At 44.9% G+C, this 15295-nt stretch overlaps 2 protein-coding genes across 2 annotated transcripts in view; one reads left to right on the top strand and one right to left on the bottom strand.

The window, feature by feature from the left end:
• Positions 1 to 15295, bottom strand: part of LOC121683381 (protein furry homolog) — a 227594-nt gene that overhangs the window by 18342 nt on the left and 193957 nt on the right. The window lies entirely within an intron of this gene.
• LOC121683377 (endogenous retrovirus group PABLB member 1 Env polyprotein-like) lies at positions 12693 to 14360 on the top strand. The gene is made up of 2 exons (XM_042063001.1): positions 12693 to 13445; positions 13506 to 14360. The coding sequence occupies exons 1-2, from the start codon at positions 13242 to 13244 to the stop codon at positions 14265 to 14267; spliced, it is 966 nt and encodes a 321-aa protein (XP_041918935.1). The 5' UTR covers positions 12693 to 13241; the 3' UTR covers positions 14268 to 14360.

Here is a 15295-nt window from a genome sequence, read left to right as displayed (position 1 = left end):
CCTGGATGCCTCCATGCTAAACAATTACCAGCCCATATCCAATCTATCTTTTTATTGGCGAAATTACTGAAAGTAGTCTTTAATCAACTAACCACCTTCCTAACATCAAATGGGTATTTTAATTACTTTCAGTCTGGTTTTCGGGCAAATCACAGCACTGAAACAGCCCTCATTACATTTTTCAATGACATACGCCTCAACACAGATTCAGGTAAAACATCAGTCCTAGTGCTATTGGACCTTAGTGCAGCATTTGACACTGTTGATCACAATATTTTACTACACAGACTAGAACTCTGGGTTGGATTTACAGGCATAGTTATAAACTGGCTAAAATCATATCTACAAGAAACAAGCTTCTTTGTTGCCATCGGAAACTGTACCTCAACACCAACGTCCTTGACCTGTGGTGTTCCCCAGGGGTCGATCTTGGGGCCACTATTATTCAACCTCTATATGCTCCCACTTGGACAAATCATCCAAAATAATTTGATTTCATATCATAGCTATGCAGATGACACACAAATTTACTTAGCTCTGTCACCAAACGACTATGGTCCCCTTGAATCTATGTGTCAGCGTATAGAACAAATCAACACCTGGATGTTTCAAGCTTTTTCTTCAGCTGAACAAAGAAAAAACTAAAGTAATTGTGTTTGGTAAAAAGGAGGAAATACTTAGGGTTGCCACTCTCCTTGACACAAAAGGGTTGAAGGCAAAGGATACTGTTAAAAATCTTGGTGTATTAATTGACAATGATCTAAATTTCAACAGCCACATGAAAGCGATAACTAAATCAGCTTTTTACCACCTCAAAATATTGCCAAACTTAGAGGGCTGATGTCAAAACATGACTTAGGAAAATTCATTCATGCATTTATCTCCAGCAGGGTTGATTACTGCAATAGACTGTTCACAGGCTTCCTAAAAAGACTATCAAACAGCTTCAGGTGATACAAAATGCAGCAGCTAGGATTCTAACAAAAACTAAAAGAACTGACCACATTACTCCTGCTCTTAAGGCCTAGTCCACACGTACCAAACCGATCTTTTTTTCCTCCGTCTTCCCTGGAACCGTATCAAGAATATTTGCGTCCAAACGGATCCATCTCAACACGACTCAACACGTTACTTCATACCCCAGGCCTATAGGTGGTACTGTGTCTTTACAGAAATTCACCAAAACTTGCAAAACTTGCGCCTTAAAAACAGACAGAATAGGCTACGGCGAAATGGCTAGTGCAAGGAAACCAGATTTGTTTGTGTGGGCTGATGGTGAACTGTCAACTGTAAAACTAATAAACTTTATTTTATGGTTTGTGAAGGGTGCAGTGACGGGTCCTTTATTTGGCTAACGCAGGTAGGCCTACTAATCGCCTTTACTTTCTTTGGCTGTAGGATAGTCCGTGATTCACATTAGTTTTGGCGATCACCGCAATTAGGCTACTAAACGCAAGGCTTACCCAAGTTCTAGGCTATTCTGTCGCCACATTTATAATATTGCTATAAAACCTTCGTTAGTAACAGTCAATACGTTTGCCTGCATCAAATCGTGCATTCGCATTCAGTGTGCTACCATCGGCTTAACGTGAGTTCTAAGCGTCTTTGTATGCTTATATCTGATTTCACTCGACTGTGAACGCATGTATATATGTTGTAAGACAGGTAAAATAAATGAATGACACTGGCACTATGCACAAATTAATGTAGCCTAAACTTACACCGCACTTTCCTAATAACTTAAGTTCTCTCGCATCACTGACAGTAGCTAGAATGCATAAAAAAACACCGGGAAAAAACAGTGTTCAGTCCACCAAGTCATAAGCTATCGGCGCTGCGCAGCACCAGTTGTGATATTTATCTTACGGAGTGTAATCGTAGGTAATGTCATGTAAGAAAACTAGTATTGTTAGGCAATACTATAAGTGCAAGTCCAGGGCAGCTGAGGTGTGGCGATGACATCATCGATACGCGAGCAGGATGTGCGGTTTCGCTGTCTAAACGAATTCAAACGGGCTACGGTTTCAGATTTCTCCACTCTGGGACCAGGTTTCAGAAAAGTGCGGTTTCGGGCAGTGCGTTTACAGGATTCGTTTGGACGCTCGTCCAAGACGAAGCAAAACCTCTGCGTTTAACCTAAAAAGCGTCTCTGTGTGGACAGGCCCTAAGTCTCTGCACTGGCTTCCAGTAAGTCACAGAACTGACTTTAAATCACTATTGCTTGTTTATAAATTAGTAAATGGAGCAGGACCTAAATACCTATCAGACATGTTTCAGCAGTACACACCTTCTCGTCCGCAGGTCCCAGGTGAAAAACCTGTTAGTAAAACCTACTGTTAGAACTAAACATGGTGAAGCAGCTTTTAGCTGCTATGCGGGTCAGCTCTGGAACCAACTTTCAGATGACATCAAAAAGGCCCCAACTGTAGCCAGTTTTAAAACTAGACTTAAGACCAAACTGTTACAAATTCTGAATCTGCCTTGAAAATTATATTTTCTTTTATAACTTTTTTACTACTTTTGCCTTTGTTTTTTTCTGCTTATTAATTATTCTTTATTTTTAAATGATTTTACCTTGTGCGTTTTATGTTTTCATTTTATTATGATCTTTACCTTTTGAACTATTCTTTGACTACACTGTATATTGCCCTTCTATGCTTTTATTTGTTATTACTGTTTGCTCTTGTTTATGTAAAGTACATTGAATGAAATCTGTGTATGAAATGAGCTATATAAATTGACTTGACTTGACATAGAATATCTAGAATAATCACTACCCTTAATGGGAAGGTAATGGGAGCCAGGCAGAATGCCTGAGTAATAATACAGACAATACAAACTTTCCTGTTTCCTGATATCTGGCAGGAAGATCTGGGTGCCTGTTCATCACTTCAAGCAAATGATTTCCAGTGGTATTTTACAGTATTTCAAAGAAGTGGCGTGTGTTGAGAGGGAATTTAGAAGGAACCTCTGCTTACATTTAACATGACAGAATTCAGTTGATTTCGTGATCCCATAGCATGGGCTATAGTGAAGTTTTCTGAGAGAAAAATAGGGGGGTTAGGGGTAATTTGATGCTGAGAGACTGCTTTAAAATGTGTATAATGACATTTGGCTTGGAAGTTGGGAACTGATACCTCTCCTATTTTTGACTCATAATTAAAAATGCCACAGGGAGACGTTATTATGAAGGTGATGTTTGTGTCCCTGCCAGAGCACCAGGTTTGGTATGTCACTTTCACCCCCCCCCCCCCCCCCCCCCCACACACACACACACACAGGTACACACACCATTACTCCCCCCCCATATTGTCATTTTCACTTAGCCATGCCCTTGTTATTTAAAGAATACAAACAAATACAAACTACAATCATATGCTGTAAATATGAATGTGAGCATGCACATGTTTACCACACAGAGCCTTTCTCAAATGCCACACATTGCAGTTTATCTTGGTCGTTTTGGCACATTTCTTGAAACATTTCAAAAATACATTTGTTGGAACAATACACAAAGACAATGTTTTGAGCCGGAATCATGGGGAGAGAGCTGGTAGGCCGCTTTAGGGTCCCTGACGGTGTGAAAATGACCTCGGCAAAGTATGTAGAGTTTCTGACTGGCCACTTTCTTCCGTGGTACAAAAAGAAGAACCGTGCCTTCCGTAGCAAAATCATCTTTATGCACGACAAATGCACCATCTCATGCTGCAAAGAATACCTCTGGGTCATTGGCTGCTATGGGCATAAAAGAAGAGAAACTCATGGTGTGCCCCCCAACTTCCCCTGACCTCAACCCTATTGAGAACCCTTGGAGCATCATCAAACAAAAGATCTATGAGGGTGGGAGGCAGTTCACATCCAAGCAGCAGCTCTGGAAGCGGCTATTCTGACATCCTGCAAAGACATTAAAGCAGAAACTCTCCAAGAACTCACAAGTTCAATGGATGCAATTCCCTTACAAAAATGTAAAGTTTGCGGCAGATTTGCAGCAAACTTGTGGGTGATTTGTGGGAAACAAATTAGTTCACTAGAAAATATTGCCAGAAGTTTGCTAGTGTTGGCTGCTAGAGGCAAACTTCCAGCAAAGTTCTGGCAACAATGAGATGTTTGCCAATAGTGGCAAATGTGTTCACCAGTGATTTGCCACCACATTTAGCCAATGATGGCAAACTTCCAGTGAACTTCTGGTGACAAACTTAATTTGCATATGACATTGCTGGAAATTTGCTGCAACATTGCCACAAGTTTACCACAACTAGAACTATATATTTTTTTTCCGAAGTATTTACAACTTAGTGTTAACTAACAATTGTTTCAAACTGGTACTACGAACAAAATATTAGTGCATTCCTGGATCTACATCTACTAATTTTTAGTTCTTTACAACCTATAAAATGTCTTGAAACTCTGTTGTGCATAATAATTTGGAACAGTGCATTTTGCATTTTGAGCATCCTTTGCACCATGACCCCGAGCCAAACACCCTACCAGAACCCGTTTTCCCTTGGTCGAACCCTGGTGTCCACGAGATCTGCCAGAGTCAGCTGGAAGGAGCTCGTGACTCACGCATAGGGAATCACGGCAGATATTCCGTGAAATTTTGGTTTATGGCTATCGTTTAGGTGTCCTTCCTATTCATTAGCATGAACATGATGACTGACTAAATAAATTACTATGATGTTTAATAAACCATTGTAGGCATACAAGTTATCATTATATCACATCACATCAATTAAGTGTTTTCTGTAGGCTAGGCTACTGTGTGACATGCTTTACACTAGGCTACAGCATATAAATCAACAAGGCTATCAACACGTTTGCAGTATCACTGTTGCAGAAATCATACAAGAAGGCATCCTCTTGATTGTTTGTACATTTTTGCACATTCCAACATAAAGAAGCAGCATGAGGAAACTTGTCATTTTTCTGCCTTATAGTTCTAACTACTTTTAAGAGTCTGCAGTACCACTGAGTACAGCTGTTACAAGAGGGTCTGGCGTCCCTTTGTTATGGTGCACTTCCTGCGACGCAGTCTTTCGTCTCTAAATGACTTAACTCCCTCTCACTGAATCAGAGCAACGCGAGTGGCAAAGAAAATAGACATGGGGCGTCCGACAAAAGTTCTCACGTTCCGTGCATCGCGCTGCTCGCGTCGCTTGCAGTCAGGACACTCCAATTGAAAACAATGGAATTAAACTGATTTTATCACTAATGTTTGCTCGCATCGCATCCGGTTAGGACATGTTAGAGTGGAGGAGATGATGTTACCCAGCCGTACCGCCTGTGTCCTGTCAGTCAGGAAGTCAAGGATCCAACTGCACAGGGAGGAACTGATGTTCAGGTCTCTCAGTTCCATGATGAGCCTGGATGGAACTATGGTGTTAAAAACGAAGCTGTAGTCGTTGAAGAGCATAGGTGTTTTTCTTATCCAGGTGAGCGAGAACAGTGTTCAAAGCAAATGCTATTGCGTTTTCTGTGGACCTGCTGATATGATCTCCTGATTGTGTAGAAATCTGGGGTATTTCTGTATGTATTCTGATGTGTTCATCTGTGTTACTTTTGTGTTACTTTTGTGTGTAGTAGAGACGTGGAGAGGTGCATGCCATTGTTTCACTCCCTAGCTCTAATCTTTAGGCGCCTGTGTGGCTACACATAGGATTTACCATCAGAAAGGTCAGACTGATGGCCTTAGTGATAGCATGGACGGAATAAGATATCACCTTGTTATTCTGTTTTCAGGGCTAGTACTTTTCCATCTTCCTATTATTTTTGAGCTATGGCTGGTACCTTCCACGTTGGCATGATTTACGTTGATATGATTTTAGTATAACAGGCTTTGTCTCAGGTTTGGACTTCGAGACGGATCGAGGAAGCGACTGGGGGAGCATCTTATGCCAAGTCGCTCAACAGCAGCCCGCTTCTACTAACTACCACACCTGTTAGACTCTGTGCAGTTTTACTGTTTGAGACTTAGCCTGTGCTCGGTTAGTGAGTGTTGTACCATCTACAATAAATTCTTTTGATCACCGATCCTGATCCAGCCGTCAAGCTTTATTGACCATCTTCAATACAGACATCAGAACTAAAACACAATGCAAAACGATCGTGAATCCAACATTTGGTGCCGCGACCCGGATGCAAAAGGACGGGGAAGACGAGAACATCCATTCGGCGAGGTCAGACTGAGTCTTCGGGTTCAAACAGACTTCGAGGGCAGATTTTGAAACTTCACATCTGACAAGTAACATATCTATATACCTATATCAATGATTGATGAGCTCTAGATGTCATTTGATATAAAAAGTTTTCTGATAGTAAACGGTTAAAGTGTACACATATTTTGGGTAATTGGAATAGATTCGGGCTGTAGGCCTATTTTAAGTTTTATAGCTGATTGTCTTATTTTGTTTACAACTTACAGATGGAGTCTGGGTACTTATTGTACTGTTTAGCCTACATCTTACACACTTCAGGCTGTTGCAGATAGCTCAGGGAAGAGACTGTATGACACTAGGTGGTACAGCCTGATACATGCACAATAAAAAAAATTGCTTTCTGCATTTTTGGTTTTGCTTTTCCCTCCATTGTACCGAACTCGTACCGAACCGTGATGTCCGAACCGAGGTATGAACCGAACCGTGACTTCTGTGTACCGTTACACCCCTAATGCTAAGCTGTGTGGGTTTTGTGATAAAAGCTGTGTGGGGTTTGTGATAAATGCTGTGCGGGTGCTGAAGAGAAAATAGGAGTTACTGTTGCTACAGTCATTATTTTTGCTGAAGTGAACGGTGTGGTTGTTTCTCAAGGTCTTTGTTTAGTTTAATGGCCTAGGACTAAACTTAGCGTTACAGTGATATGGAGAGGAGACGAAATCACCAAAGTGGGGTGTTTTTGGTTGTGCAGTAAGTGAAAAGTGGGATGGGGTTTCCAACCTATGTTTTTGTTGACTGGGTCAACTGTGAATTTAACAAGAGATCGTTAAAGGTGTGAGAGACATTATTTTTTATCGTTGTCCAGCCGTTTTGGGAGAAAAGAAATAGTCTGAGTTAAGTGGAACTGACACTGGTGAAATTTATTGTTGTGGCTTCATGCTGTGAGTAAAATAACTTACCAAGTGCCAGGTTACGGAGCGAGAGAGATAAAGAGTTTTCTTTTCACTGGCGGGAGCAGCGAGCGTGTGTGTGTGAGTGTGCGTGTGTGGGGAAAAAAAGGAGGACAGAGAGAGAGAGAAAGGTTCCTTTTTTTTTCTTTGGCCAAAGCATAATCGCAAAAGTTGGCACTAAATCATCACACACTACTGACAAATCTAAGTGAAAAGTTTAAATAAAGGACCACGTCCTTGTACGAACACATTGTCCAATTCGTATGGCTTCGGGCCCCAATAATAATTTGAAACAAGCCATTTTGTTAATGAGTCAACTAAGGCGATCCTTTATGGGGGCTATGCGGGCATCCTGCTCGCAGGAGGTGGATCCCGAAAAACACCGTACTACATGTCTGGCAGAAGAGTTGAAATCACAGGCAGGGATAGCTGGAAAGAGGTTGCAGACGGCCGCAATTGTGGAAGAGTCATTGAAAAGGAAGATACAAGAATTGGAGACAGAGATTCGAGACAAGACTTGGAGAAGTGAGATGGAGAGATGTGATTTGGAGGAACAGTTGGCAGAAGCAGACATGTTGCTAGAACACACTGGAATGAGGCGAAGAGGAGCAGTCACAGCGCGCCACTCTGAGGGGAGGAGCCAACTCCTCCCACTACCACCGCCCCATCATGGGGGAGGGGGGCGTGACTGGCAGCACAACACCCGCCTCTATCCGACACTGCATGGCTTGGACCCAGCAGCGCCACCTGCCATGGTGGAGGCTTCTGGAAGTGCAGTGGACATCTCTGACACTATTGAGCTGGGAGGCAGTTTCATCGCACACTATCCAGCTATCGGAGGTCTCTTTGAGCCAATGAGCAGCACCCCACCTGGCGGGTACCAGCCAACAGGGAGAGGCCCCGCTTACCAACAATCTACAGCTGATGCTCAAGCCAGCATGGGCCCACCAACAGGCCCTGGCCTCTACACTTCATATGTGACCCACTACCCACAAACTGCTCAACCCCAGCAGGGCCATTACCAGCCACTGGACACTGCTACAGCACCCACTCCAACCCCATCCATGCTGTTACCAGCACCACCGGCAACCAACCCCCAATACCTGCCACCTGAACAAGCCAACCAAGCACCAGCGAATGATAACGCAACTGCTGTCCCCGTGACGGACGCCCCATCCACATCTAATGCAAGCCAGGGAGCGGCTGCTCCCGTAACCAAGCCAAAGACCAAGAGGCGCAGACCACCAGCAGAGGGATGGGATGTCTGGGATGAATCAGCTGATGAGGCACTCATATGCCCAGTACTCAGAGTAGCCAACGCTGATGGTGTGTCCGTGTTCTACCAACCAGCAAAAGGCGACGAAATCCAGAAATGGTCTGCCGCCATACAACACTCTCGGGATGCCGGACGGCATACCTGGACGAAGATAAAAGAACTCAAGGAGATGAGAGACCTGCACCCTTTTGACGCATTGAAGATCCTACATTGTGTGCTAAATGTCAGAGAAGTTGGATGACGCATGGGAAGAAATTCGCCAGTGGCTACGACAACAAGCAAAGGCCACAGTTGACTGGTCCAAAATCTCTGCTTGCCTGCAGAAAGAGGGAGAGTCTGTGGACGCCTACGGGAACCGCTTCATTGAACTCTATCTGCAATACGGGGGAATGAACCACGACTCCGACACCATCGCAGCGGCCTGTGTGGAGCCTTTGAAGAGTCAATATCTTCGGGGGCTCCTGCCTGACATCCAAAAAGGAGTGAAACTAATCTTCGCCAACTGGGAGGATGACAACATTGATTTCCATCAAGTCATGAACTGTGCCATCAGAGTAGCACGCGATACTGAGGTGAAGATCAGAAACCTGAATGCCAACCAGAGAGAGGGCAAGGAGATGCGAGAAAAGAAAGGGAAGTGCCACAGTTGTGGGAAGACAGGCCACTGGAAAAAAGACTGCAAGGAAAAGCCAAAAAACTGGAAGTCCTGCGGGGAAGAACCAAACCGCCGGAGGAGAGATGAGGGGTCCGACAATGATGAGGACAAGAAAGCCATGTTGAAAAGATTTAAAAACCTGAGCATGGAGCAGCTGGAAACCCTCTTCTCTGCGGTCCCGGGAAACTAGACACCCCCTCACTCCGATCAATTGCCGCCGCCCTACGACTTGCCGACGACACCCTTTACGTTACTGCCTTGCTTGAAGAACACATTGAAATTGAATTTTTGATTGACACTGGTGCTAAACTCCGTTTTTTCGTCCAAACTATTGAAGAAACACAAAATTCCTCTGTCAGGCGTCACCAAGACAGCTTGTGGACCATCCGGAGAGAAATTCAGTATATATACAATGTTCACGGTGCTGGACAGCGTCAACGCCTACTGGACAATTCCCATCGCCGCAGAGTGTCAAGACTGGCTGGCCGCCTCCTTCGACGGGAGCCAATACCATTGGAAAAGACTGCCTCAGGGCCTAAGCTGCGCACCAACCATCTACCACCAGGCACTACGACGACACCTCACGCTTCCTGAAGCACCCAAATTGACCTCAGAGGTCATCACGTATTTGGACGACATTTTGATTCCATCTGAAACTGAAGAAGAACACGACAGAGACGTGCTGGCCTTACTGGACTATCTGCACGCCAAAGGCCACAAAATCAGCTACGAAAAAGCACAAATGTCACAGACAGAAGTTGTGTTCCTCGGACAAAAGATATCCCCAGGCAAACGTAAAATCACTCAAGACCGAACTGCTGCAATCCGAAGGACCCCAAGACAGTCAAAGAACTTCAATCTTTTCTTGGGCTCTGCAATTACAACAGATCCTGGGTGGAATGTTACACTGAGATTGCTCAACCCCTGAATGACTTGCTAAAAGGAAGACCAGATTCGAAGGAACAGATCCAATTTGGAGAAGAACAACGGAAAGCGTTTGAAGATTTGAAAAAGGCACTGTGTGAAGCTCCGGCTTTGGGAATACCCAATGTCAGACGACCATTTACTCTCTGTCAACGAGAACCGTGGCTACCTGACATCCATACTGTCACAAGAACATGGAGGCCTGATGAGACCGGTGGGCTACTATTCTGCCAAACTTGACACTACAGCCCTTGGGTTTGGACCCTGTCTGAGAGCAATACAGGCTGTATACTTAGCTATACAGCTGGTCAACAACATCGTGCTTGATCAACAACTGTTTGTCAAATGCCCACACTCAGTGAACACCTTGATGGCCGGACGAAAAGTTCCATGTGTCTCTGACAGCCGTTGGGGAAACTGGCAAGCGGTGCTTGAATCTCCAAACATTGTCATTCAGAAAGCTACAATATCCAATCCATCCACCATGCTAGCTCCCACTGACACCGACGGGACAGAAGACCACAGGTGTGAAGACCTGGTGGCTCTCTTGGAGCAAGAACACCCAGTGAAGGAGGAACCCCTCCAAAACCCAGACTTAGTACTGTTCACTGATGGCTCCTCGCTAGTGGAGGATGGAATCCGTGGTGCTGGATGGGCTGTGACAACCGAACACGAAGTATTGGCATCTGATTCCATGACTCCTGGCACTTCAGCCCAACAAGCAGAACTGAAAGCAATGATTGAAGCTTTGAAACTCGCAGAAGGTAAGACAGCTACTGTCTACGGTGACTCACGCTACGTGCATGGAGTTACAATGGATTTTGGACTTCTGTGGAAACAACGGGGTTTTGTAACAGCTAGAGGAACACCCATCAAAAACGGAGAGCTTGTGGCTGAATTGTTGGATGCAATGCAACTACCAAAAGACCTGGCAGTCGTAAAAGTGAAGGCACACACAAGGCAAGACACCCTTGAGGCAAGAGGCAATGCATTGGCGGATGCGGCGTCAAGAACAGCCGCAAGAAAAAGAGAAGGGGGGGATAACGAAACAACAAACGAGAATGGACACGGAAATGGAAACACGGACGGATCTAACGGTAACAGGAACATTTTTGAAAATGACAATGAGAAATGCATGACGAGAGTGACAAAGAAGGTCAAGGAAACATCTGAAGAGGGAAAACGGGAAAGTTTGGCCAACATCAAAGACATGCAGAACAGCGCAAGCCGAGAAGAGAAGTGGACTTGGATTGAAAATGCGGCGAAGCTCCATGACTATAACCTGTGGAGGTTTGGAACACGAATAGTGGCTCCAGAAAGTCTTCTGCCATACCTGGCGACGCAAATTCATTCACTTGGACACGTGGGAGTGGAAAAGATGAGGAACAGATTCATACAGGTCTGGTGGGCCCCAAAGTTCACAGCAACGGCCAGGGACATCGTCAAGCGGTGTGCCATCTGTCGGCAAAACAACCACGACAGAAAGGTCAAGCTGCCAACATTGAAAACACCTGCTCCACCAGGGCCTTCCAGAGTTCTTCAGATAGATTACATCACCCTTCCAAAGGGCAAAGGCTATCGCGACGTTCTGATTGTCCTGTGCAAGTTCTTCAGGTGGATCGAGGCGTTCCCGGCACGATCCGGAACTGCACTACACACTGCCAAAGTCCTCGTGAAAGACATCATTCCCCGATACGGATTGCCGGAACAGATCTGCTCAGACAACGGAACACACTTCACTGGAGCAGTCTGCGCCGAGGTGGCCCGCATGCTGAATGTGCAATGGTCCCTGAACTGCCCTTACCACCCAGAATCCTCTGGGCAGGTGGAGAGAGCCAACCGGACGTTGAAGGAACGACTGGCCAAGAAACATCAAGAAGGCATTTCTTGGGTTGATGCCTTACCAACAGTCCTGTGTAGCATGCGTGCTACAAGCAACAGAGACACAGGACTCAGCCCATTTGAGATTGTGACTGGCAGGCCTTTCTCTGCACCAGGCACGATTAATCTGAGGAAAGTCGACATCCACCTGACATCAGATGCAATGCTGAACTACTGTGTGCAATTGACAGAAGCGGTCCAGACAGCGGCTAATCAAGTGAAAAGAGGCCTGGGGAGCCCCTCCGGAAGGTGGGCACTCTCTAGTGCCAGGTCAGTGGGTGATGATTCACAAGCCCCAAAGGTTAGCGCTAGAAGCGAAGTACGATGGGCCGTATCAGATCTTGTTGATCACACAGTCGGCAGTAAAGGTCCAGGGCAAAACCAAATGGATACATGCGAGCCACTGCAAACTAGTTGATCCGCCTGAAACATGACACGCCCGGGCAGGGTACGAATTATATCTGATTTTCCGCCCGTCTTCTTTTTAGAAATAGGGTGTAGACCAGGGAGGAAGATTCACGGAAGACTTTCATTTTGACGGTGGATTTGTTGTTTTCACGGGAGGTCAGAGGAAAAAATGAAAAGGGTAGGGACACCAGCGTAGAATCTTTCCCTGTAAAACTGAGCCTGCCTGGAGTGTTGTGCTAATTGACTCTTGTTGACACAAACTCATGCTCAGAAAGGTGATAGACTTGGACAAGTCTTACCTGTTTTTTATTATTGGCATTAGCTATTAACTAATTCAGAAGTGATTAAACATTTCACCGGTTTATGTAATCAGAAATGTATCATTATTTGTTTGCATATTATATTGTTATGTTAAAATCAATATTATAACTTGATTATGTATTACATTTAATCATTATATGATTGTTCTCACTGCAACCATAACTATCCTCCAACTGATACTGCTCTTTACTTTCACTCCACATGTACCCATGAAGTTGCTCGAAGTCACGGACATCATCCAGAACAGAGACTTTTGCCTTTGAACTGAACTGTTGCCTGCCGGTCTCTTGCACTTCTCCCCAAAAAGACTCTGTTTCCCAAAGGAATCCTCAACTCCATCATTCTCTAACAGCGATCAGCTCACTGAATTCTGTGTTGTGTAACTGTTGTTGTTGTGTGTCTCCTTTATCATCTGAAAATGTCACCGAAAATGTTGTTTTGTTGTGCTGTTATCCTATGCCACCTGGTTATTGTTACTGATACTCTGTATGACAGCCATCATGATGTGCACAAGGACAACACTTTCCTGAAAACTGCTCATGGGTTGGCCCAGGCCAAACGTAAGCATTCGTGTTGGGTATGCGGGTTAATGCCATCTGCCTCTGAAGTGTATCCTTACATAGCCATCCCCTTTACCATCCCTGAGTATGTAGCAGCCTTTAACAGTACTACAAATGGTTCCCCTGATGACATCTTTCCCAATCCTCCATGGGTCGGAGGGCCCCCTACTAAGCTTTAAATTGAGTTATGCCCCACGTGGTGTGATCTGTTGGGTGGCCGACAAGAGTGGACGGTCGGTGGTAGGTCGGAGCATCTGCCCATATGAAGTTCAGGTTGGACAGACTGAGGTTTCCATTGAACAGTCAGGTGAAGTGGTCCTTATTCCCCTTCCCCCGATGATGCGTGTTCCAGGTGTAACGTCAGGAAGCACGGTCGTCACTAATGCACTAGCCCCTGTACGTGGTTCCATGTTTGTGTGTGGACAGTATGCATATTCCTATCTTCCCCCTAATTGGCAAGGCTCATGTTATCTAGCTTATGTTGTTCCAGCTGTGAGGATTGTGGAGAGGGAACATTTGGTGGGTGAGTCAACATCCATACACCCTAGGACTAAGCGTGACGCTTTTGGGGGTCACAGTATTGTTGCAACCCCGACACAGAGATTCTTTGCCGCTTTAATTCCAACTTATGGCCTAACTGTGGCGCTTGATGAGATTAGAGACCTGGTACACATTGTTGATGTAGTAGCTAATGACACTGCACGCGCTCTTTCAGACATTAACCGGGAACTGTATGCAGTAAGACGGGTTGCCCTTCAGAATAGGCTCTGCCTGGACGTGGTTTTGGCCAGTAAGGGAGGTGCTTGTGCTCTGATTGGACAGGAATGCTGTACTTACGTGCCTGACTCGACCGGTAATGTCTCAAATTACATCAAAGATATTTACACCAACGTGCAGCAGCTTAAGCGGGATAATGGTAGCTGGTCCCTGGGAGGTTGGTTGAGTAGCTGGGGTGGGTCCCTGTTTGCTCAGATTGTCCAGTTCATTATGCCCCTGCTCATTCCCATCTTTGTCATTTACTTAGCTATCCAAGTGGTGTTGTGTATCATCAAGCGTGCCACTACTACCACTCCAAGATTGGCCCCTGTTAGAGCACCTCCTGCTGCCCAGCCTCGGGATGAACCGAGGATGTGGGTTTGATTCCTTTCCTTTTTAATTTCCTTTTATGTGTGAGCCAATCCTCCGGAACGAAATCAGTTATTATTATGTTTTTCTTTTAAGATGCCGGCACTTTTTCCTTTTTCAAAGTGCTTGAGATCTTGTGTTGCCTTGGTTTGTTATCTGTTCTTTAGACCACATCAGACTTTATTTGTTTTGTATGATCTATAAAAATCTGTGTTTTTTAATTGATCAAGAGGGGGGACTGTAGAAATCTGGGGTATTTCTGTATGTATTCTGATGTGTTCATTTGTGTTACTTTTGTGTTACTTTTGTGTGTAGTAGAGACGTGGAGAGGTGCATGCCATTGTTTCACTCCCTAGCTCTAATCTTTAGGCGCCTGTGTGGCTACACATAGGATTTACCATCAGAAAGGTCAGACTGATGGCCTTAGTGATGGCATGGACGGAATAAGATATCACCTTCCATCTTCCTATTATTTTTGAGCTATGGCTGGTACCTTCCACGTTGGCATGATTTACGTTGATTTTAGTATAACAGGCTTTGTCTCAGGTTTGGACTTCGAGACGGATCGAGGAAGCGACTCGGGGAGCATCTTATGCCAAGACGCTCAATAGCAGCCCGCTTCTACTAACTACCACACCTGTTAGACTCTGTGCAGTTTTACTGTTTGAGACTTAGCCTGTGCTCGGTTAGTGAGTGTTGTACCATCTACAATAAATTCTTTTGATCACCGATCCTGATCCAGCCGTCAAGCTTTATTGACCATCAGAACACATCAGAACTAAAACACAACGCAAAACGATCGTGAATCCAACAATTGTCAGTTCAGGCAAACTGTTTGTGTTGCACTTGCCACTGCCGCTGGCCAATGTGATCCCCAACAGACTGAGCAGGGCAGATGCACAATGTAGTTGCAGTTGCTTTTTAAACAATCCTGCCAACGTATCCACTCCTGCCGGCTGCCACTCACATTGCAATTTAACAATAAGTAGCCTAAAACTAGTCGGAGGTTATTATGGTCCAGTTTCACTTCACTTATGCCGCCG

Source organism: Alosa sapidissima, chromosome 15 (assembly GCF_018492685.1).
Source record: "Alosa sapidissima isolate fAloSap1 chromosome 15, fAloSap1.pri, whole genome shotgun sequence".
NCBI lineage: Eukaryota > Metazoa > Chordata > Actinopteri > Clupeiformes > Clupeidae > Alosa > Alosa sapidissima.
This window is presented reverse-complemented; position numbering and strand designations above follow the sequence as displayed.